This window comes from Myripristis murdjan, chromosome 22, assembly GCF_902150065.1.
Source record: "Myripristis murdjan chromosome 22, fMyrMur1.1, whole genome shotgun sequence".
In the NCBI taxonomy this organism is placed as follows: Eukaryota; Metazoa; Chordata; class Actinopteri; order Holocentriformes; family Holocentridae; genus Myripristis; species Myripristis murdjan.
The window spans coordinates 26,423,463-26,449,115 of NC_044001.1; the positions used below are offsets into that span (position 1 = coordinate 26,423,463).

At 40.7% G+C, this 25,653-nt stretch overlaps 1 protein-coding gene and 1 long non-coding RNA gene across 3 annotated transcripts; one reads left to right on the forward strand and one right to left on the reverse strand.

Annotated features, from left to right (window-relative positions):
- The first annotated feature begins 1,958 nt into the window (after positions 1–1,958).
- Positions 1,959–25,324, forward strand: LOC115380622 (alcohol dehydrogenase 1-like). Of its 2 annotated transcripts, none has more exons than XM_030081738.1 (9): positions 1,959–2,038; positions 7,852–7,953; positions 8,745–8,886; positions 9,224–9,311; positions 12,837–13,056; positions 13,515–13,775; positions 14,506–14,638; positions 14,962–15,100; positions 25,259–25,324. In XM_030081738.1, the coding sequence occupies exons 1-9, from the start codon at positions 2,021–2,023 to the stop codon at positions 25,290–25,292; spliced, it is 1,137 nt and encodes a 378-aa protein (XP_029937598.1). In that variant the 5' UTR covers positions 1,959–2,020; the 3' UTR covers positions 25,293–25,324. The 2 variants fall into 2 exon arrangements, with proteins under 2 accessions (XP_029937598.1, XP_029937597.1); XM_030081737.1 differs by lacking the exon at positions 25,259–25,324 and adding an exon at positions 15,342–15,850.
- On the reverse strand, positions 4,660–5,363 carry LOC115380626 (uncharacterized). The gene is made up of 4 exons (XR_003930353.1): positions 5,320–5,363; positions 5,185–5,247; positions 5,028–5,107; positions 4,660–4,909 (listed from the first exon to the last, which is right to left on the reverse strand). It is a non-coding gene; the product is annotated as an uncharacterized LOC115380626 (long non-coding RNA).
- Positions 25,325–25,653: the final 329 nt, after the last annotated feature.

Below are 25,653 nucleotides of genomic sequence, written 5' to 3' on the forward strand. Positions count from 1 at the left end.
TCGTCACAGCAAGGCGGCGCACCGTCCAGCTCCCTGTGGATTCTTTGGGCCGCCACCAAGCTCAGAAAAGTCTCCACGTCTTTATTTGACCGCGGTAGCGGTGTGCTTGCCATTTTCCGACTTTGACAACTTCACTGACGATCAATGCGCACGGCCACTGTTGCCGTTTTTTTTTTTTTTTTTTAAATGTCGGGCTTTGTTTTCGTGCAGCAGTCGCTCTCGTCACTCCCTGTCCAATCAGTTGCCTGCACGGCGTTAACGTCACATTTTCAGCTCAACTCAGCTCGACTCAGCTCGCTTGGAACCCCGGCTGAGTAGGTGCTAAAATGGGACCTGCTAGCAGGTACTACGACCTAATGGAAAAGCTCTTAAACCGAGTAGAGTCGAGCCGAGTCGAGCTGAGTAGGTACTAGTGGAAAAGGGGCATAAGTATCGTTTACCTAAAGGCGTCCACATCTTGGTCACTTGTTAATGATTTATGTCCACTGAAGGTGCACATGATTTCATATAGACAGATAGAACAGAGAAAAAGGGGAAGAGTGAGGATTAATATTTATTTTAATATGTGGTGAAATCAATCGCACTAAAATATAAGTTGTCACCGAAGCAAATCTAAAGTTATTTCCTCCTTGATAATGTCAAGGACAACTCTGGGGAAACCAGAGTTGTTGCTTTTTCACCAAGCAAGAAAGCCAAACCTAATAGCATAACAATATTTTACCTAAAAAAAAAAAAAAAAAAAAAAAAAAACTTTTAACCACAAATAATAATATGGGCTTCAATGTGGACTGATTGCCAAAAAAAAAAAAAAAAAAAAAATCATGCAATGTTCTTGACAGTAATCTTCAAAGGTAAATGCTGCAGGCTGATTTTCTGACCAAAAACTCAAGATTAGTTCAAGTAAACCTGCTTGTGATCAGTTTTGCTTCAGAGTGTAAAATACTGGGGTGGATGACCTGATCTAATCTGGCCGCTTGGAACCAAAAATCCAACGATTCCCTTACCTCAGGGTTAACAAACTTGGTTTAGTTAGTAAACCTGCTTCCTGAAATACCCCCTGGGGGCCAGGGCCAGCCCTGAGTTTATCAGTGAGCAGCAGAAGGTGCAATGTAGGATTTATTTTTCATTTAGTGTGTGTTCACTTCATCTTCTCCTTGATTTACTCACCAAGTGTGCTTATGTTCTCTCTGACAAAATCAAACACAAGATCAGCAGATTTGTTGGCCATGCCTCCCCCAGGCTCTCACTTTCTGCTGGCAGGCTTCAGCGCTGGTCTTCCCCACAACTGGACTGAACAGAGCAGAACAAGATCAGTCACAATGACAGGCCGATGAGTTCAACTGTATGATTTGTTACAGATGTGCGTCCACATGTTCATGTCCTGTTTCTAAATCTCATCGCTCTCCCAGATGTTTTTCCAAGAATATGCTCACTTAAGACAGTAACCCCTGGCCACTACATCTGATGCTGACCACTGAGGGACTCTTGTGTGAATGTGTCCTTTATATGAGTTCAGCACTGTTCAGGTTATTCACATAGTAGAAAGAGGCAGTGTGCTTAATTGCCCTACAAGCAAATGTTTTTCTAAACTTCCATATCACTGTAAAGTGTCACTATGGATTCAGGACGTATAAGTAGGGCTTCACCATGCTGTTATTCAGTGACAGCTGCTGGTGACGTGTTAAAATCAGCCTGCAGATATGATTGCAGGGATGAATACTGGCTCAACATTCCCTTGCTAAATAAAGGTGTGGACATTTACTAAAAGGGTAAGTTAGATGAGCTTATCTGTAGTTCAGAGGAAAAGTCATCTGAATTTATTGTGGTATTGATAACTCATGATCATTGCCAGTCGTTGCCAAAGTCCCTCCCCCTCTGGTTGTTTGGTTGATCCCACTGTACAGAACTGTACTTAAACCCCAAGTTCAAGATCTCTCTTCCTCTCCTTGTCTCACTCTGCAGGTTCTGTTTTCCCAACTCTTCTCTGGTTGCTTGACTCTTGTCTTTGCAGGAACAAAGCATGGCAACTGCTGGAAAGGTAGGCATAAACACTGAACTGCATTTGGTCTTACAGTTTTTTGTGACATTATGTGCAGCAATGGTGTCGATGTCATGTAATATCTATCTGACATTATTTGAAAAACAATCAAACGAAGATTTCACATTAACATAATGGTTTACAAGAATTTTATCAGATTCCTATATTGTTCAAAAACTTGATTTCAATACTCACAGCACATGAATGGGGGAGAACAGACATTAAAATGTTTGCCATGTTCATTTAGTTCAGAATAAAATGATGTTCGTGGTTAATTGCCACAGTGACAATGCAAGACTAGGGCAGTCAAGTGGGTCACATTCTCTTGAGAAGTGAGAAGATGTTGTGCTGTGTCTGCTTGCTGAAAGTAGTTAATAAGTGTTTATAGTTTCCACCAACTGGAATGTCAAAGGTGCACAAAACCTTGCCACAGCGTCAATAATTCTTTAAAAATGGCCATCACTCCAGCCATCCGTGTAGATTTGAAGAGGAGCTATGTCAGTACCTTCTCTCTCTCTCTCTCTCTCTCTCTCTCTCTCTCTCTCTCTCTCTCTCTCTCTCTGTGTGTGTGTGTGTGTGTGTGTGTGTGTGTTAGTGAATGTTCACATTATGAGTCAGTGGATGGTAGTATTGAAATAACAGAAATAACAAGAAATTATTTATTTTATTTAAATTATACTTAATGCATTACACTTTAGGTTACATAATATCTAGTTTAGATGGCCTTGTAGCCTTAAAAGGCCCCACTGTGTTTGTGTTTTTCCTCTCTGGGGTCAGTGAAATACGTTAGTGCTTTGGCTTGGATTCTGTTTGACAATGTGCAGACTGCTTTGTGAAACTGCTGCTTTTGGCAGAGATGGAGTGCTAGAAAGCCAAAAATGAATTTCCACTGGAAGGCCGTGAGTTCACTTCAGTTAACAAACATTAACCTCAGCGGAGCAAGCTGATATCATGTGTTCATGTCACCCATATCAAGAGTGAAGGCAGCTGGTCAACTTTCTAGTCCAGTAAAACTGTTGTGGTGTGGTGTACTGTAGTATTGCTTTATGACATATGAGTGGCTTTTTAACTGTCGTGATTCACTGAGATTACTGAAGTTGTGTTCAGCTTTGAAAACCTCTTACCTTGTTTTGTTTTGTTTTGTTTTTTTCTTACCACATTTTTTAGGGGTTGTGCTAATGGGAACTTTATTATGGTGAAGATGAATGTTTCACTTGTACAGTTAACTCCACTAAATTACAATTACCTGAGGGGGATCAAAAATAAACAAAACTAGGTGAACCTGCTGCAAGGCATGCCACTTGCATCACTGTTACCATCAGGGCTGCTGAGATTTCGAGCTCTGAAACTAGTCAAGCACGTCCAGCTGCTTTGATCTGTCCTGGGGTAAAGCGCCTTTGCCCCACTCCCTAAAACACACACATTCACAGGCTGATGTTGGTTTTGTGGGACAGCAGAGTGTGTTAAAGGGCTAACACACACACACACATGCACACACACACACACGCACACAGACACACACACACACACACACACAGACACACACACACACACACTTCAAGCTGTTGAAGGCCTGGACTATTTCAATCAGTCTGGAATAATATTATCATAGTACAGTAACAGCATTTATCAAACTAATCACCAGTTTACATTCTTTGTTTGAGTAAGCAACATTTGCTGTGTGTTGCTATTGTGCACCTACTATTAACTTCAATCGTTAAAGAAACAATATCAAATAGTATTACCATGCATTTACATTTGCAAATAGCTCATAATTTTAGTGTAAACTTGTGGGTGTGCAAATAGTTTAGTACGTAATTGTAGGATTGATAGCAGGGCCAAGATATGTCCTTCTAGAGATCAAATGAGCCAACTGTTGGCAAAGCTCTCCTTTCATTCTTTCACTACTCCTCAACTTCCCCTCAAAATCCACAATATTTCCTAATATCTAGTTCAAATAAGATACAGTTCCATAAATATTTCAGATTGGACAAACCTTCAAATTTTGCCCGTTTTTTTTTTTTTTTTGAAAAACTCATTCTCACCCTCTTCCTCTGCTCCAACTTTCTGTATCTGGCATGACAAGGGCCTACTTAATGTCAAGGATTTCTCTGAGGAAGGAATCTTCACTGATTTCACAGAACTCTCAAATAGGTTTGACCTCCCCAAATCACTTTTTTATTTCCTTTGAATTCGATTTTCATTTCAATACACCTATTTCCCGAACCATCCTCCTGGATGTCTGATTGATTCTCTTCTCTTCTGTCAAAAAACCCTCCAACTGTATAGCTCCATTAACTCTCTTAACTCTCACACATGAGGCAAACTTGTAAGCAGGAAATTGGGATGCCAGTATCTGACAACTAGTGGGACTACATCCTTGATCTAGACTACCTGTCTTCTGTGGTTGCTGGGATTGTTTACAGTTTTTCCTCAATTGCTAAAACACTAAACCCCATTGTCTGAACCAAATGCTCCATTGCCTGAACCCACTGATTGAATCAGTGGGTTTTTGAATCAAAACCATAAGCACTTTTCACCTGTTTAGACACGTGACCCGGCCCAAAGGGTGGACACAAACAATTTAAGGTTCAGAGAGAGCGGAGAGACGTGTATTCAGTTCACAATTAGAATTTTATTGAAAAAGAGAAGGAGACAACTTCAATTGGGTGGGTCGGTGAAATAAACCAAAGGAACCACAGTCAAAGTTTTATTTAACACCAGCTAAAAGACAATATCAACTGCGAGATAAGGCATCTCGCCTAAAAACTACAGGGGAGAAGAAAAAGGGGCAGTGGGTCTCCTGCGGGGAGGTTCAATTGCAGCCCAGGGTACACCCATGCACATGAGCACACTGCACGCCACACGGTCCTAAGAATAAATAAAAAAGAGAAAACAGACACCAAGTGACCACCACCATCAAATCATAAACCACAATCAGCAAAAAGAGGGACTAGACCTCCTATTTTACCATTCAAAATTGTAATACCTTTCCACCTTGGGGAATTTTCCACCAATAAATAATATGGCTGCCCTGTCCCACACTGGGGAACGGCACACGGTCAGCTCCTAGAGAACAAAAAAAAGATCACTCACTACATTTCATGAGTCCAAACATAAAACAAATTTAGGGGACTGTGGCCTACCTGTCCAATGTTGGCCTAAGCAGCACGCCTCAAGATCACTGATGTTTCAGCTGCAACACCACTCTACATACAAAAAAATACTAATTCAACATCAGCCACAAATGCCTGCCAACATGCAGTCACCCACAAGCTTACCTGCACACACAACCCTCCCTGCAGCCACCAGGCTTCAAACAAAGAGGCCCTAATTGTCCCCACCTGGGCTTATATATATGTAACCCTGCCTACTAGGGGCGGTGCTCCCCACACAGAGGCCAGCCCTCACACACAACTTACCAACACATTTTCATTGTGATGCACCTGTGTTGCATAATGGTGAGCACTGGTGGCAAAAGTCAAACACAAGTAAAGCACTGAGGCCTGTACCATAAAGCTGGATTAACATAGTCGGGCTTTCTCTTACTTATCTGGCTTCACTTAACGAGACATCAGCACTCAGGATTTTCGGTACCATAAAGCCGGCTATCAACTCACTAATTCAACCCAGGCTTTCCAATCTAGATCTGTGCGCGCTCACATAAAAAGGGCAGGGTTTGCTGCATGCGACCAATCGCAGACATGGAAAAATCTACCCGAGCTGCACACGTCACAACCGAGGAGTAGACAATAATCATTAATAAATACGAGGAATATAAATCAATAATCCAGGCAAAAAGCAACACAGTTGCAGCTGCCAAAAGCCGCAAGGAATGCTGGCAAAAAATCGCCGTCTGTGTCAATGTGTAAATTAGTGGGATTATAATCTGACTTCCACACCATGACGGCACGAGTAGAACTGACTACAGTAACGTGCGTGTTCAATAAATGAATGTGTCTCCCACTCAGCCATACACTCCCGCAGAGGAACTGGCCCTCTCTAACAGTGAGGGGCGACCCTCGCTGGACCGCTGCCTTCAGTTTGAGTTTCGTCAGAATCGTCACTTTGATTCAACTGGTTTTGATATTTCATTTTATAAAGCATCTGACGCCTCGTGATTATTCTGCTGGTTAAAATATTATTTCACTGTCACTTAAAGACAGTAAAACATTTAGCATCAACTCTCATGTGGACTTCTCAGGGCAGACTCCCTAAATACTAAATATGAGCAAACTAATGGAAACCTAAAGGAGCCCAGAGGCTGGCGTGTATTTTATCAAACTTTTATTTAACCCTCTGAATTAAATTCCCCTAATTTATTTTCATAAACATTAAAAAAAAAAAAAAAACATTAGGCTACATCAGTCTACAAGATCAATTTTTGGTTGGACAGTGCAGTCATGAGAAACAAAAAAAACAAACAAACAAAAAATACAAGAAGAATTGTAAAATGTATTAATTTTAATTTTATAAAAGAAGAAGAAAGGGAAAATGGGCAGGCCATTTTCCCAGAGAGCTGATTGGTCAGTAGGTGGGGCTTTTCTACCTGCTGAGCTCTTATCCTCAACTTAACCTGCTCCGGAGCAGGTTAGGTGTTCAGCATACGTTACCACGGCAACGCAGCCCGATAAAAAGTAAGCCACCTTTATGGTACAGAAAAGCCAGGGTTAAGCCTGAAGTTAGCTCGCTAAGCTGAAATCCAGCTTTATGGTACAGGCCTCTGGTGTCACTGGTTGAACACAACAACTCAAAACTGATCACACTTGTGGCTAATGATGTGAGGGAGCATATATAAGCCAGTTCAGAGAGCACTGCTTTGTGAGGCACTACAATGGATAGAAATCTGAGGGGAGGAGATCGTGTGAGAGGTGGTCGAGGTGGTCGAGGAGGTCGACCCAGTACGGAGAAATGATGCTGTGGCTGAGTAATGCACTTCTCATTTGTATATTTTTGTGCTTTATTTTTACATAGGCTTACTGTATACAAGTGCTAAATGCACAAGATTTCAGTTTGTTTTTGTACTGTGCAAGTGCTACGTGTAAATGCACAAGATTTCTGTTTTTGTACTTTTTTTTTTTTTTTTTTTTACTATATACAAGTGCTAAATGCACAGGTTTTTGGTTTTGCAACATGCATTTAGCCTACAGTGAACAATAAACATTTATTTCTACAGCTTCATGTCCTGAGCATTGTGTTTTCTATTTTTCTATGTAGTGTTTAGGGACTGCTCAGTAGTGTTTTTAATTTTGATTGACTCGGGGCACAATTTGACAACACAGTTCAGTTTTGAGCACAGATTGAACTGTTTTGAGGTGAGAGTTTGGTTTTGCAAGGAGTCTGAGGTTTTGTGAATGTAGCTTGAAAATTGGGTTTTGTGTTCACAGATTAGAGAAAAGCAGAGCAACTTTCGAGAAATGTGTCTTAGCAATCGAGAAAAACTGTAACAAGACCTGGAGCCTGGAGCCCTTTATTGAATATCTGAATAATGTTACCATCCAACCAGATAACAACTAGCTCTGCACCTTTTTTTCCCCCTTTTCCACAGCCAGTAGGTGGGAATTGGCAATTTGGGTTGGAGGGGTTAATAAGTATGTAATTCTTGTGTCAGAGGCTGTCAGGTCAAAGACCACTTAATTCAAAATCTGCATCACTGTTTAATGCCCACACTAGTATAAAATCAATAAAATGTGTCCCCTGGATTATACCCTTTCTTCTGGATTATAACCTTTTTCTACAGACTATGTGCTATTTTTTCTTTGGCCACATCTGGCTCCGATCTGGGCTGATTCCTATGATTTGACTCTTTGCAGGTTATCAAGTGCAAGGCGGCGGTGGCCTGGGAGCCTGACAAGCCTTTGGTGATTGAGGAGATTGAAGTAGCTCCTCCTCAGGCCAATGAGATCCGTGTCAAGGTGAGAGACATACACTCTGAAGGCAAAAACACAAACACATTTATCTGACTATACATGTGCTCATATTCTTCCCCTGACTCTAAAGTAGCCTTAACTCTTACTCTACATGAATCAAAACCTAATTGTAATTCTAATCTTAAAACCTTACCACATTTTACAGGACTAAACACTCCACCTTGCAAAAATGCCCTCTCTCCAATGATGTAAAACACAATTGTTCGGCCTTTCATTGTGACTGGAGTGTCACTAGGCTTTATTTGCAATGTTGGGAAGTAGCAATGCTAATTATATAGGTTTATATATAGGTACTTATATAGGTCTAGGTATGTTCTGCATGAATTACACATGCAGAGAAGACTGGAGAAACTGGTCTTATGTCTTCCATTACAGTGTGTGTCATGTAGAGGGGAGTGTGCTGCTTTTAAAGGGAATGAGAGAAGCTAATTTGATTGGCCTTTGGTGAAGTCTGCCCAAACTCCAAATGTATTCCTCCTACTAGTGGCATTAATCCCTGCGGCAGCCCTCTTTCCTCAGATACCGTCAAGATAGTTCTTATTGCCAAGATAATGCAAAGAAAATTGCAAAAATAAGTTAGCCATATCCCAGAGATGATATCACTAGGTTTGAATGCATTCGCTATTAAAATAGAGCCCTGGATGTTCTCTTTTGCATCCCCCCCTTTGTGATTTATTCCGATATAACTGATGATTTTTTACATAAAACTCTTGCAGCTCAAAAAAGTTCAAACACCAATCAGTGTTATCACTGTGTGGTTTTCATCTTTGGTGCAGATCGTAGCGACTGGTCTGTGCCACACGGACCTGTACCACCTTTTTGAAGGAAAGCACAACGATGGTTTCCCAGTAGTCCTGGGCCATGAGGGAGCTGGCATTGTGGAGAGCGTTGGACCTGGGGTCACCGAATTCCAGCCAGGTCAGCAGCATCAGACCTCCAAGTGAAATAGTTTAGATGAAAAAAGTACACACACTATACACAGAGAAAAATACAAATTTGGAACAACAAATATGCAAATGTATCCATATGTAATCCTAGAATTTTGAATTGAAGAAATCATCAGGTGCGATTCAAGTACTTTTTTTTGTCTTTGGACAATAATAAATTTGGCCAACATTAGCTTCCACTAAAACAGCAATACAAAACAAAAACAAAAACAAACAATTCATCTGAGCTGATGGATTTATGTAATTCTAGTTTTATTTTGTGCAACATTTCAAAAGTTCATATAGAAGTTCCTCTGTCTGTCTTTCAGGAGACAAAGTGATTCCACTGTTTGTCTACCAATGCAAAGAGTGTCGCTTCTGCAAGAGTCCTAAGACCAACCTGTGTGAAAAGGGATGGTGAGTTCACTCGACTATCTGCAGTCCCTCCTAAATTTTTTGTCTCCATTCGTGAACATAGCTGCTTTGATTCTGCCATTTACTTTTCTACCATTTACTTTTCTACCACTCTAAACATGATTTGCATATATGTATGATTCCTATGACAGCTTCATCTTAATTTGAACAAGCAAACCTCTCTCAAAAACAGGAACAGAAAGAATCAAAACATCATCCTGATGATCCTATGTGGACACAGAGATGGTTCATAATTGTATGTAAATAAGTTCAAGATTAAGTTTGTTTAAAGCCCCAAATAACTATTTACTGTCTTAAAAGGCTTTTCAGGCCCACAGGTATACAAGAGGCAAAACAAGACAAAAGCCCCTGACCACAGAGAGAGGAGACCCCTTCGTGGCCAGACAGTTGTGAAATAGGTGCTGATCCAGTGGGCAAATTACAAACAATACAGTCATAATGCAGAAGAAAACACACTAGCAGACAAAATAAAGACAGCTAAAGCAGCATGGGGCCTTGACTGAAGGGGGTGGGGGAGTGGAGAAGTACGCATCAGGATAAGCATAAGCATCAGAAAATATGAGGGCATCTAACCTTTAACAGCACATGGACATGCCTAGAGAGTGGAAGCTAATGAACAATATCACCCAGAGGGAGCATGTAGATAGAGAAAAAGAGAGGGCCAAGAAATGAGCCCTGAGGAATACCACTGTTAAGTTCTCGTTTCTCAGGTCATATTATTGTAGTAAATATGCTGCTTTCTCTGTGAGAGATAGGATTTAAACCAAGAGAGCACCAGGCCACGAATACCAATCAGATTTTAAGATTGGTTTTAAGACAAGAATAGAGGTTGCACTAGTTTCCATGGCAAGCAAAAGATCATTTGTCACCACAGTAAGTGCGGTTTTAGTAGAATGAAAACACCTGAAGCCTGACTGAAAAGTTGACTGAAACAGATTGTTGGAGAATAAATAGTCTAGAAGCTGAGCAGCTACATTTTTCAAGTATTATAGAGAAAAATGGGAGATCAGCCTGTAATTATTTAAGGCTTCAAGATCAACGTTAGTTTTTTTTAAGCAGGGTCCTGACCACGGCCAGATTAAAAGTAAAGGATAAAATGCCAGATTTAAGTGACAATTTTAGATGATTGAGCATTGTTTGGCAGAGGACTGGGAGGAGCTCTTTGTAGAGTTTAGCAGGGAGGAGGTCAAGCAAACAAGAGGCTGGCAGGTGAGCAACTCTAACAGTGGTAAAGGCATTGATGCTATGGATTGTGCTCGAGGTGGCTGGGAGGAACAGGAGAAAATGGTCAGACAGGGCAGCAGAGCAGGGCAGCAGGGATAGATGCATGCAAGAGACATCTAGGCTGTGAGCTAGGACAAGATCAAAAGTGTGGCTTGAGTGGGTTCATATACATACTAGTTGAAGCCAAAAGTGCCTATGATATCTGTAACAGTCATTAAGAGACTCAAAAGTGTTACTGATGTGGATTTTAAAGTCCACCAATATCAGGATTTTATCCACTGTAGTGATAATATCAGAGATAAAATCAAAGAGCTAATTTAAAAATTGACTAAAGGGCCTTTTGGGGGTGATAGAGCACGAGTATGAAGAAAGATGAGGTAGTGCAGAATTGCTTCATGGAGATGGACTAAAAGGAAGCAAAGTGAGGTAAGATATGGATGTTAGGAGAACATTTCAGCAATATAGATTAGCGCTATGCCCGCCTTTCATTGCTACCTAGCAGCATGAGAAAATGAACAGTTGGATGGTGAAGCTTCATTTAAAGGGAGGAAAAACATTTGGCTTCAAGTTTCACATAAATCCATCATGTCAAGGATGAGTTCACTGATCAGGTCGCTGAGCACCATCATCTCATGGGAAAGTGATCTAATGTTAATAAAAACCCAAATTCAAGGTTACTGGTGGTACAGTGGGTGTATCAGCAGGGAGTTGGCTGAATAGGAACAAAATTTTTACAAGGTATGGTTTGTCTGCATCTAGATTGAGGTGAGCTATGTGGGAGGGGTAGTGCATTCCTGGGAAAAGCCAAATTTCTGCTGTCAAAGAGAGAATCAGAGCCCAGGTTATGGTGTACATCCACAGCACAGGGAAGACCAGGAGGATTAGAGAGGGAAGTAGTTTGCTGAAATTTCAACACTTTGTAAATACTTTGTTATATTCACCTAAACTTAAGGGTGTAGAAAAGTCATTACAACTTCTTTAGGGGTGCGAGACCGTGTGTGAACAGCGTTAGAGAAACACAAAGGAGTGTGACTAGAAAGGAATCTGAAGACCACAAATTGCTACAAAAAGTGATTAGTATCGACACACTGCAGTATAGTTGCACAGCGGCAGTAACAGGATCACACAGGAACTTGATGTGACTCAAACAAATATTTATTGTTCCACAGTATGGACCAGCTCTAGGTTTTTGATTCTACCATCACACCATAGTTTGTTCAACTTTAAGAAAATGTTATCATGTTCACAAATATACAGTGATATACAAATTGGGGCAGCCTGATGACTCGACTGGTAGAGTGTGTACTAGAGGATGACATTTTTTTTGGAATTCCCGAATTCCTCAGGATTCCTTTTTGAAGTTAAATGCATTGACCCAACATCAACCCTCAGGTGAAATAATTACTGATGCATCCTCTTGTCATTTTTGTTCAATCATTAATAACATATCATTTTCACCTTTTATTGCTATAACATCATAATTGTTAAATAAATAAATAAAGTGTTGTTTATTTGTTACCTCAGTTAATTTAAGGTAATTTCTATTTCATTTGTGTGCATTTTAGTCATTAACATTTTAGTCATTAACATTAAAAACACACTTTTTTGTTTGTCTGAGCAGAGCCAGAAATGGAGTCGCGTGCTTCAAACACTTCCACGGTGGCAAATCAAGAGCAGATAAAATCTGAGTTGTCACGTAAAGTTCAAAACAAGGACCTGTCTATGAAACTTAGAGACATTTCCAGGAAATCATCACTTCTTGAAAAGTTTGCGAGAGTCGAGTGTGACGGTGTCGACACGGAATATGTGGTGTGTGATACGTGCACGGTCTTAGTAAAATATACCAGTGAGTCTGGTACGAGTGGCCTCAAAAGGCACAGGATTGGGTGGGAGTAAAAATGGATGGGAGACGCGTGGGAGTGGGATTCTGTAAAAGTTTGGCTCGGAATTGGAACGGGATGGGATCAGTCTTCTGTGGGAGTGGGAAGGAGTGGGATTTTTTTGAAAATCTCACTCAGGATTGGGATGGGATGGGATTATTTCTGTGGGAGTGGGGGGAGCGGGAGTCAAAATCCACTCCCGTGTCAGCCTCTAGTGTGTACCACGTAGCAAGATTAAGTCCTTACCACAATAGCCTGGGTTCACATCCAAGCTGAGCCCTTTGCTGCATCTTATCCCCTCTCTTTTCCATGCTTTTGCTGTCTCTCTCTGCTGTTGCTGTCAAATAAAACAGAAATGCCAAAAAAAGAGATAGTAAAAATCACTGTCAACTTTCTAATGTAGGTCCAGACTTCGCTACAGTGTGATGTCGCCTGAAGAAAGCAGGTTGACCTGTAGGGGCAAGAAGGTGCTGCAGTTTATGGGAACCAGCACCTTCTCTGAGTACACTGTCGTCAACGAAATGGGTTTGGCTAAAATCAACCCTGCAGCCCCTCTGGACAAAGTCTGTCTCCTTGGCTGTGGGATCTGCACAGGATACGGAGCAGCTGTTAACACTGCCAAGGTGTGTGAACATTATGGTTACACCAATTTGGATTTTGAAGAATGCCATATAATATTTGGGCAGAAATTCAGAATCTTTAAAACTGACCATTTTTGTGCCAAAATTACCCCAAAAACTGGCAGGAGTGTGTTCAGTGTTTCCCCCAGAGGCTTACTCTCATCAGGGTGGAAAAGCTTTTGAGAAGTCATTTCATGGGACATTAAAATTGTTGATTCAAAGCCAGACTACTCAAATTCTTAAAGATGGATTTGCAACTCCTCAAGGGAGATTGAAGCAGGTTTCACTGCACGTTTGACAGCCCCTTGAGTAAAATCCTCCAGCACCACATTGGAATGGTTCCTCAAGTCATAATCAACATAATGACAATTTGTGATCAGAGAGGGAGGAATGATGTTTGTTACAATGCAGTGGAAGGTCATTCTGGTGTGCCATCTTGACCACAATGTCTTTCTCTCCAGGTGGAACCAGGCTCCACATGTGCTGTGTTTGGCATGGGAGCTGTGGGTTTGGCTGCGGTCATGGGCTGCAAGGCTGCAGGAGCCAAGAGGATTATTGCTGTGGACGTCAACCCGGAGAAGTTTGAGAAGGCCAAAGTGTTTGGTGCCACCGACTTTGTGAACCCAAAGGACCACAGCAAACCCATCAGCAAAGTGCTGGAGGAGATGACCAATGGAGGAGTGGACTTCTCCCTGGAATGTGTCGGGAATGTTGAAGTCATGGTGAGGCAGATAGAGGAATTGCAAGGATACTTTCCTTGAAGGATTTGGCACCCAATATTAGGAGAAATCTAAGTCAGTTCAGTGGACTTTCTATTGTCCAGCAACACCCTGCTTCACATTCATATATGAGTTGTTACTCACACTCATAAGAGACCTGTCCAGTACAACCACAGTCTTCTAGCTGTCAGTGATGGGCAGATCATTAATCACTGCTGGATCCCCGCTAGTGGGAGGAAGGCCTAGAAACTTTATTGCCACTGACTGTCCAAAGCCCATACATTCTGATACAGGGAACACATATGCAAATGAAGACATTCCTCACATTCATGTGTTGGTAAAGAGGTCAGTTCTTTACCAAGGTAAATATTATGAGAATTCAGTTGTACTGTCATTTTTGCAAAACTCTTCTGTGGTGATCATGTTAACCATACATTCCTCCATGGTAGCCATTTTTAAAACCTCTCTCCAGCATGACATTGCCTTCATTTCCCCTGTGTCAAAATATGTCTAAACTCAGACTGGACCTACATTGGTCATTCTATGTGTGTGTGCTATGTAAGTAAACAGCTTGTGTAGGTCAAGCTTTTGCCTTCACATGTGTGTTCCTTGTGTATACTGTACAATGGGCGTTACTGACCTCTTTCAGATCTAAACTACTGAAACCTACGAGCAGTTCTCTGGTCACAGGCCCATTTTGTTGACTGACCCTGTGCTGTTTCTTCTGATCTAGCGCAGTGCCTTGGAGTCCTGTATGCAGGGCTGGGGTGTCAGCGTGATGGTTGGCTGGACAGACATGGCTGACTTTTCAGCCCGACCCATTCAGCTGATTGCTGGACGCACATGGAAGGGCACTCTGTTTGGAGGTGAGACACCCATCAGCCAAAAATGTCCATCATCACCGACAGATGTTGATGCACCGCTTTCCTTGTTTCCGTTTACTTAACCTTTGATAATGGAAACTAATATCTGAGTTTGGTTTTATGATATGAATCTGTTTATTGCTTCCTGTTTAAATCATAATATAGCCATCAGTTGGATGACCTACTGGTTAGAGGGACTGTCCTGTAACTGAAAGTCTGTAGATTTGATCTCTACATCAGCAGGCGTGTCCCTTGTCTCCTCACTCATTGTCAGTCGCTCTGGATAACAGTCAGTTAAATTCTGTAGTGATGTGTGTGTGGACTAGGTTTTAAGAGTAAGGATGGCGTACCTCAGATGGTGAATGCCTACCTGGACAAGAAGGTGAAGCTGGATGAGTTCATCACTCACAACCTGACTTTGGATCAGGTCAACGATGCCATTGAAATGATGAAGCATGGCCAATGGTAATTTAGCAATCCCTATTTAATCTCTCCTCTTTCCATGATTCATATTCTGATTGACTGAAAACACAAATAATGTTTACTGGTTATTGACTGAAGTCTATTGAATGACTTTGGGCATTCCTTTAGCTGCACAAGAAGGGACAAGTTTTTTCAAATCATGTTTCAAACCAGCTCAGTTAGGGAGCTATAGAAACTCACTGTGTATTCTAATGAAATCATTCGTCTTTCTTTTGCTCCACAGCATCCGGACAGTCATGAGCGTTTCTCCACAATGAGACTGATGGCCCCAGTGTCGCTCTCAGTAATCCCACAACTATTCAGCAACCAGCTATTTCAACAATGCAATATTCACACATGTAACACCAAACAAAAGCATGAAGACTGCATATAATAAAGAGATTATTGAAATTATGCACAAAACACATGCATGACATGGAACACTCAAAGATAAATGTATGGCATAATGAGGAAAAATATCAAACATTTATTCTGCAATATTCTGCAAAGAAACTTCAATTGTCAATGTGTTATGACCAAAATAAATGGCTTAAATATATGGGATATAATATCATTAATCTCAGGCGTATGGAATATGCATACATATTCAACAGTTTCCTTCGGAGTTCTCTGATGAATTTATTTGTAGTCCGGCACATGTATTTTAAGTTTAGATCAGCATTTGACCCTGCCAAACTGTTTATATTGTTCAGATTATTCAAATTATGCACAATATACATATCCGACTTTGAAAACTCTAAATGTGTGGCATTTTGTATTCATGACCAAAATAAATGGCTTAAATATATGAGATGTTCTTTCATGCATTCATTCATTTTCCAAGCCACTAATCTTTGTAAGGGTCGCAGGGGGTACTGGAGCCTATCCCAGCGCTCATTGGGTAGAACACAGAAGGCAGGGGAAACACCCTGAAAAGGTCGCCAGTCCATCATGGGATATTCATTCATTTTTAATTCCATATGCACATGCATACATTTGTGTATTTTCAACGCATTTTTCCATAAATTCTCTGAATTCTGTGATGCATTCATGTTCAGTCAGACACAAGTAATTAGATCAGGATTTCACAGGCCATATTACTGGCTAGACTGGTCTTTGCTCAACTTGACATCATAAAAATAATCACTCTGCAAATTAGCCAGCAGCAGGTTAGGTTTGGTACATACGTGTGTATAACTTGACTTATTTGACTAAAACATAATGGCATGGATAAGCATGGCACAAATTTACCTGTGTTAATAATGTCTGTTCCTCAATTTGCATTGTTCTCAGTTCCTAACAGTTCCACAAACTGATACTAAAGAAATAAAATGGGCTTCAACCTGCAGAAATTTTCTTTGGATTCTGCAGGACTTGAACTTTGTTTATAGGAATAAATTGTTTTTTTGTATATTGTTTTTCAGCCATAGTAATTTGAGATTTTAGATATCCAGGGGCAATGTTGTTCTTATCTTTTAAAGTTAAAGGTTATATTGAGTTCTTATCTGATCAAATCTTAAAGCCCTAAGTTAAAGAAAATCAAAACAAGGTAAATCAGCCAGAGGAAGTTATGTGTCACCAACAGTCACCCCACCTCAAGACAGATTTTGAGATTTGATGTGACAGAGGGGCATTGGACAGCGAGTGTCTTCAGGATAGCAGGGGAGTGAAACCCCGTGCTCCCTGATGAAGCAGCAGAGAGGAAACATGTTAAAATTACGTGCATGGGGACCAAGAATGAGCCTTGCTTACTTATTAGTATTAGTATTAATAGCATGATACTTATTAGTATTAGTATTATGTCTCTGAATTAACATGAGACACTTGTCTTCATATGCAGACTGTGAGACTTGGCTTTGCAGCGTGTGGCCCCAAAATTATTTTTTGCAAAGGGCTCCCTGGAGGCCAGAGCCAGCCCTGAGCTTATCAATGACAACAAAAAACGCAACTCAGGATTTATTTTGCATTTAGTGGGCTTTCACTTCATCTTCTCCTTCAAAATACATTACAAAAGATTAGAAAATGCATTTCCACTATTGTATGACAATGTGATATACATATTGTGTATCTGGTTGCAACACTTCATGAAGCTACATCACACTAATATTGATGAAATATTCAAACCCAAGATGCCATTGCTTGATGGCTGCAGCATTACGTCAAACAGAAAATATCTAGACATCTTGAGTATCATTTTATACACATTTCCCTGGAATTCAGCAGGACATATCTGTGATCTTTGTAAACCTTGGAGTTCCTGTCAAAAGATCTTTAAATAAAGTTGTGTAGATTTAAACAAAGATGGGCCACGCAGCAATGACAAACACACTGATGGAACCAGCAAGGTAGAAGAGGTTTAATAAGTAATTTACATTTAGCCCTGGCCTGATTATTAACCCAGGATGAAGTGTAGTGTGAAATGGCTAAGTGTAGAGTGGAAGATAAACCCTGGGTTAATGAATATGTAGAAGATAAGGTTAGGGATTAACACTTGTAAATCAAAACCTAGGGTTAATGTCTTCAGTTAACCCTAAGCTAAATGTCTTTTCACACTTGCAACTTAGAATGGGAGATACCCCCGATCCTAACTCAGGGATAACTAAAACCCAAACCCTAAACCCTAACCCTAAATGACCATTGTGATAGCATTGAGGGAATGGGAAGGCGCCACTGGGTGATGGGAACTACACAGAACCCCCACTAAGGGCCCTATCCCCCTAACAACCCCATAGCAACCACCAACAGTACATGCAGCTTATCTGACAGGACAGACCCCCGATTTGATGCAACATGCAAAGACTAAGGGGAGGAAGTGACTCCATAAGGCTGGACCAAGTCTGACAGTTCCTGTCTCCCAGTCCCAGGCATCAGGGCTGCCAATGGTTTCACAGTACAGAGGCACAGAGGTCTCCTAGCTTCTCCGTCCAGGTAGTAGAGTTTTTTTCTACCGTAGCCCCACTTACCTGCGGGGTCCCTCAAGGCTGTATCCTCGGTCCACTCCTCTTCCTGCTGTACTTGTTACCCCTCGGGGAAATCCTAGCCAAACACAGTATCTCCTTCCATTGCTTTGCAGACGACATCCAGCTATATCTCCCTCTCAGGGCTGAGGGAAGGCTTACACTTCAGCCACTCCTCAATTGTCTAGCTGATATCAGGGAGTGGATGGGTACAAGCTTCCTAAACCCTAATGAGAACAAGACCGAGATCGTCGTCTTTGGCAAAACCTCTCCAGTCCCCTCCACTGACAACTTCGGCCCCCTTGCCGCCAACATCCGGCCCTCCGTCAGAAATCTTGGCGTGATTTTGACAGCGGCTTCAAATTTGAGAAGCAGGTCAGTGCAGTGGTAAAAAACAGCTTCTTCCAGCTCCGTACCCTAGCAAAGATCAAGGCCTACCTGTCCCAGAGTGACTTGGAGAGGGTAATCCATGCCTTCATCACAACACGGCTGGATTACTGCAATTCCCTATATACTGGTGTCGATCTGTCACAGCTCCGCCGCCTACAGCTAGTTCAAAACTCAGCTGCCCGGCTTCTCACCCGCACTAAGAAACATGATCACATCACCCCGGTTTTATCCTCACTTCATTGGTACCCGATCCGTTACCGTATTGACTTCAAGGTACTGCTCACGGCCTACAAATGCATTCATGGACTGGCGCCCTCTTATCTGTCCGAGCTCCTCCCTCCAGAGCCCTGCGGTCAGCTGACCAACTGCTCTTGGCAGTACCTAGGTCCCGACAAAAGACCTGAGGAGATAGGGCATTCTCGGTTGCAGCCCCCAGGCTCTGGAACTGCCTCCCCATCCACATCAGAGCAGCCCAGAGCCTGGAAATGTTTAAATCCCTGCTCAAAACCCACCTCTTCTCACTCGCATTTCCTTGCGCTTAGATCTTTCCCAAGGTTATTCCCTTGACTTTTTCTTGTATATTATTCTGGTTCTCTCAATGCAGTTTTTGCAAATTGTACTTTTACTAGAGTAATTGTCTTTGTTTGTTTTTTTGCTGTTTTACCTATGCCTGCGCATTTGTTTTTACTGTGAAGCATTTACCCGTGCCTTTACACCTGTTTTTTACTGTGCACTTTTTTTTTTTTTTTACTGTGAAGCACTTTGGTTCAGCTAAGCTGTTGTAAACGTGCTATAGAAATAAACATGACTTGACTTGACTTGACTTGACTTCCATGTAAAGATCATATCCCGGATATGCTCAAAGCCGGGATAAGCCTCAAAACTGGGATACTAAAGACCTTGAAACAAAAAGCTTCATTTACGAGTGTGTGGAGAGTTTTTTTCAGACTACGTGGTCCCAAGTGGGCCTGGGACCAAAGGGATCACCCCATGCAACTAACGTTACAAGATCTCCGACAAAGCAGCTAGGGTAACATTAACTAGCTAGCTACTGTAGTAACGTTAGTCATAGACAGATGAGCTCAGTTTGCTCCTATGCACCCTATGCATAACGGAGAAATGACACAACAAAAAAACAACAGCATTAGGGGAGAGTGGGGTAAGCAGTGCCAATTTTTACTTATTTTTACTTTGCTTTATGTGAACATATTCAACATTAAAACAGTTTATCACTCATTTTTTCAGAATTTTCAACCAAACATACTAAAACTCACATGGTGTGACTGTCTGGCACTTGTTTCTCAAAGTAAGAACTTCAATAAAACTAAGAAAAATAAATGCAAAAATTCTCAAAAAAAAAAAAAAAAAATACAGAAAAATAGTACAGATGTCTATTTGTGAGCCTACTCTTTTCAAACTCCAAGCATAATGTTTTGAGTCAGTTCTGATCAAAAAGATTTTTTCTGTTATTTGAAGTTTTTGAAAAAACACTTTTCTGGTGTATATGTCACTGATCTATATGCATTACAATTCAATGAATGGGTGAAGTGTTAAGTTCATCACTGCAGTAAGAGTGGATTCTCTGGATGTGTGTGGTTTATTTAATGTATGCATTTTTACCTATTGTCCCAAATTAACCAAAATTCCTCTCAGATTTGCTTGGTCTGTTAGAAGAAAACAAAATATGAATTATACTTAAACAGTGAATTATGGTCTTGTAACCTCAAAGGACCACCTGTTTGTGTGTCTTTATCTTCCTCTCTCTGTTTTTCCTCCCTCAGGTCAATGATACACAGATTGTGCTTTGGCTTGGATTCTGTTTGAAAATGTGCAGACTGTTTTGTGAAACTGCTGCTTTTGGCAGAGATGGAGTGCTGGACAGCCACAAATGAATTTCCACTGGAAGGCAGCAAGTTCACTTCAGTTAACAAACATTAACCTCAGCGGAGCAAGGTGATATCATGTGTTCATGTCACCCATATCAAGAGTGAAGGCAGCTGGTCAACTTGCCAGTCCAATAAAACTGTTGTGGTGTGGTGTACTGTAGTATTTCTTTATGACACATGAATGGCTTTTTAACTGTTGTGATTCATGTGATGCTTCATGTAATGTTTGTGATTTTTTTTTTTTTTTTTTTTTCATTTTATCAATCAGCCACTGATCTCAGGGTTTACTGAAATGTGGCTATTTGTGTTTGACTTTATAAACCTGTGACCCTGGAAGATTTTTTTGGGTTGTGCTGATGGTAGTGGTTCTCAATCTGGGGTCTGTGGATCCCCAAGGGTCCTTGTTGGTGTTCCAGGGGGTCCCCGGGAAAATGAGGAATATTTTAATATCACTATTATTTCACAATATGTCAAATTTTATCAGATGGGGATCCCAGAGACTACATCTTATCAAATACAGGTCCCAATTTGGGAGTCCTTGATGCTAAGAAGGTTGAGAGCCACTACATGGCAATACAGTTGTAAGGTGGAATGTTTCACTTGTATGATTAAACTGCATCCACACATTATTACACCATGATAAACCTCTTTTGTTGAAACAGTGATGAACTAAATAAAATATCGTACAGTGAGAACTTTTGCTCTTTTTGCTTTGGCCACATCTGACTCAGATGTGACTCTTTGCAGGTTATCAAGTGCAAGGCGGCGGTGGCCTGGGAGCCTGACAAGCCTTTGGTGATTGAGGAGATTGAAGTAGCTCCTCCTCAGGCCAATGAGATCCATGTCAAGGTGAGAGACATAAACTCTGAAGGCAAAAACACAAACACATTTGTCTGACTATACATGTGCTCACATTCATCCCCTGACTTTAAAGTAGCTTTTACCCTACTCTACATGAATCTAAACCTTATTATATTAACATAAACAGAATCAAACAAAAATGATTAGGGGCACATAAAAATAAAAATAAAAATGAGTTCAGAAATTAATCTCAGAAATTGAACAATCTGATAGAGTATGAATTCTGAGATTAAAGTCAGATTTCAAATGAAAGTCAGAATTGTGAGAATAATGTCAGAACAGAATTTTTAGTTTTTGTTTAGTCCACAGATACCTGTAAGGTCATTGAACTAAATTTACTCTTCTTCATGCATGGTGGGGTGGAGGTGGTGAAGAGTTGGTGAAACTCTGGATGGAGTGGTAGGAGGTAGGAGAGGGTAGGAGGGACTTTGTAGTTCACTCTTTCATTATCATATCCTCTGTTTTTCAGCTGGAGAGACTCTGCAGAGTGAATCTCAATTTGTGAGACTGGGTGTTCTTCTCTTCTTCACTTTGTTATTTATTCTGAAATGACAGATGTATATGTACATAAAACTCTTTCAACTTTAAAGAAACATAAAGTCCAGTCACCAATCAGTGTTGTCTGGAGATTACTCGGACCTGTACCACCTTTTTGAAGGAAAACACAAGGATGGTTTCCCAACAGTCCTGGGTCATGAGGGAGGTGGTATTGTGGAGAGCGCTGGGCCTGGGGTCACCGAAATCCAGCCAGGACAGCAGCATCAGACCTTCACAAGTAGTGTAGATGGAAAATGTACATACACTGTACACACATAGAGAAAGCAAAAATGTGGACAAAAATATGCAAGTGCTTATCAACATGTTGTAACAATCAGTGTTATATTCAAAGCCTGGTTCCAGAAAAAGTTCGGCACACTATTGTAAATTTGTTGACTGTCAACGTTAAAAAAACTAAATCATATGTTCACTCTCAAAATTTAAAGGACCAAACAATTTCGCTTTCAATAAACAGGTTTATTATATCAGTGGGAACAGCATGCACTTAATTAAATTTCCAGGGTCTCTCAGAATGTCCATAATGTCCATAAAAAAATTTAAATATTCAAAAATATTTAAAATCCTTTATATCAGTCCCCAGGCAAAAATCCCTTTCAGAATGCAAAAATTCAACTCAAAAACAGCAATGCATTGCAAAAAAGGAAATCAAACAAAAAAGTCTTGATCTCACCAGCAGATATCCAGGGAATGGAGGAGTCGATCAAAGTCCCAACAGATGCTGTAGAATGCAGCTTTTGCTCTTGATTTGAGATGTTCAGCGCAGGGGAGTCTATCCCTTGGACATGACTTTTCTTCTCAAACTAAGAGTCATCATACTAATTTAACACATTTTAAATCATGTCTCCTCTCACTGCTCCCTGGTTTTCTCTCTCCGCCCCCTCTTTTTCCTTCAATTTCATACCTCCCTCTCTTTGTTCATTCGATTTAGACCTGCATTTTCTGTATAATCCATTAGTATAGAATGACAACATATTCTGCTTGAGAAAGGCTATATTATATTGTTTTGTTTTTACATTCAATGCTGAAAAATTATTGCATCTTCTGTTCGTTAATGATTTCAACTTGTATTGGAGTTATATTTGCTCTGTGATGTATTTAAATGTAAATGTATTTTTGAGGTGTAGCTGAAATTGATAGTTGCTTTGTTGCCCTATCAGAGACCAGCCACTAGGTGGTGTCTGACCCAGTGTGCAAAATTACAGTGATCATATGGTAGTTTTCAGCAGACTTGATAAATTGTTTGCTTGCATTTTTATCGGGTACACAGGTGAAGGTGCACAATACCAGAGCATCTGTGTTTCTTGCTTTTCCTGGGCAACTACAAAAAAAAACAAAAAACAAACAACAACAAAAAAAAAACTGCACATGAATTTGATCTCAAGAGAAAGGTTGTTTGGGTGTGCGAGCCTTCCTTGTTCAACAACATTAGAGTTACATCGATTTTGACTCTGAAGGACAGTTGCAATGCCAGTATCTTTGGACTGAAGTGGTGATAGTTTGTACAGCTATTCAGCATCTTTAAAACTAACAATTTCTGCACCAAAATAACACAAGAACTGCCAGGATTATGTTTCTCCCTGAGTTTTGCTCTGATCAGGGTGGAAAAGCTTTTGAGGCAACATCAATACCTTCATAGGACATTAAAATTCTCAATTCAAAGCCAGACTACTGGACTTTTTTGATGGATGTGCAATTCCTCAAGGGAGATTGAAGCGGGTTTCGTTGTAGGTTTGACACACCCTTGAGTAAAATCCTCTCACACCACATGGAATTTCTCCTCAAGTCAGATAGCTGATATAATAATACATTCATTTATTATTATTATTTTTTTGCCATTAATTTTTCAAGCTGCTTATCCTAATTAGCGTTGTGGGGTGCTGGAGCTAATTCCAGCACTCATCGGATGGAAGGTGCAGAAACTGGACAGGTCGCCAGTCTTCACACGTTCACACTTGAGGACAGTTTAGTAGCTCCAGTTCACCTGACGCACATGTCTTTGGACGGTGGGAGGAAATCAGAGCTCCCAGTGGAAATCCACACAGACATGTGGGGAGAACATGCAAATGTCACAGAAATGGACCTTGCCAACCTGCTGGGAATTAAACTAAGGACCTTCTTGATATGAGGCAACAGCACTAACTATGTGCCACAGTGCTGTCTATCTGATTAAATTACAATAATAATAATAAAAAAACATAATGACAATCTGTGATCAGAGAGGGAGGAATGATGTTTGTTACAATGCAATGGAAGGTCAATCTTATGTGTCATCCTGTGTGCACAGCTTTCCTAGTTTCCTTTTACTTAACCTTTGATTGTGATAACAAATTTCTCAACTTGGTTGCATGGTTTGATTTTATTTATGGGTCTGTCAGTTCAATTCTGTAAATGTTACTGGTGATGTGTGTATATTGTGTGGACTAGGTTTTAAGGGTAAGGATGGCGTACTTCAGATGGTGAATGCCTACTTGGATAAGAAGGTGAAGCTGGATGAGTTCATCACTCACAACCTGACTTTGGATCAGGTCAACGCTGCCACTGAAATGATGAAACATGGCCAGTGTTAACTTAACAATCCCTATTTCAATGGCTGCATACTTTTAGAAACACAAATATCAGCCGGATCATGTACCACTTCCCCTGTTTAGACAAGTTGGCGAGATCAACAAAGACATTGCAGAGAGGCTACAAAGGAGAGAACACAAAGCACATAGCTGACCACAGGGGATACTGAATTTTGTTTTTAAAAATATTACCTTATATGTAAAAAGACTTACAGATTTTCCTATCCTACACCTGGTGCATAGCAGTGGCAAACATGAAGCAAGTGTCTTCGCTTCATCAACTCAGTTGTCATTTTCCTATCCAGCCCCACATCATGTAAATAGCAAATGTACTTGATCTTCAGACTGTGCACTTTAAATTGTTAAAATGGAGCCATCTGTGCTAAAATCTGAAAAAAATTAGTTGAGAAAATGCACATTTGTTTATAATATTGTTGGCTGAAATATAAATGTGACCATGCCATTTCACATGGGACCCATTCGTGATTTATAAACCAGCTTATAGTTTGCACTCAATTTCTGAAGTTTACCATTCCCACGCCCACATATGTGAAAACCAGGCAGACTGGATACAGGGACTAAATAGAGCACAGTGACTCTCTCCTCTTTCCATGATTCATGCTCTGACTCACTGAATACACAGGTAAAGAACTTATATGCTGTTGGCATACTGTACCTGCTTCAACCGCCATGATGCCATTGAATGCAACTAGTAATGCCCATTCAATGGTGTGACAATGTTTGAATCCAGTGGTTTACTGAGAGAGTTCCACACCTTTGCCATTGGATACCAGTTGAAATGCATTGAATGACTCTGGGCATTGCTTTAGCTGCACAAGAAAGCGCAAGTTATTCCAAATCATGTTTCAAACCAGCTCAGTTAGGGAGCTATAGAAAATCACTGTGTATTCTAACGAAATCATTTGTCTTTCTTTTGCTCCACAGCATCCGGACAGTCCTGAGCGTTTCTCCACAATGAGATAGATGGCCCCCGTGTCGCTCTCAGTAATCTTACAGCCATGCAACCGGTAACCAGCTGTTTCTGCAATACAATATTCATACATGCTACAAAAAAGCATGAAGACTGCACATAATAAAGAGATCATTGAAATCTTGCACAAAACACATGAATGACTTCGAACACTCAGGTCCATCAGGGCCTTTATGAGAAATAATACCAAACATTTATTTTGCATCATTCACAGAATGAAATTACAACTGTTAATGCATTATGACCAAAATAAATGGCTTAAATACATGGGATAGTTTTCATAATGTAGTTCTTTTCTCATTGCTTTTAATTCCATAGGCATGAGAGTTACATATTTTCAGTTTCCTTG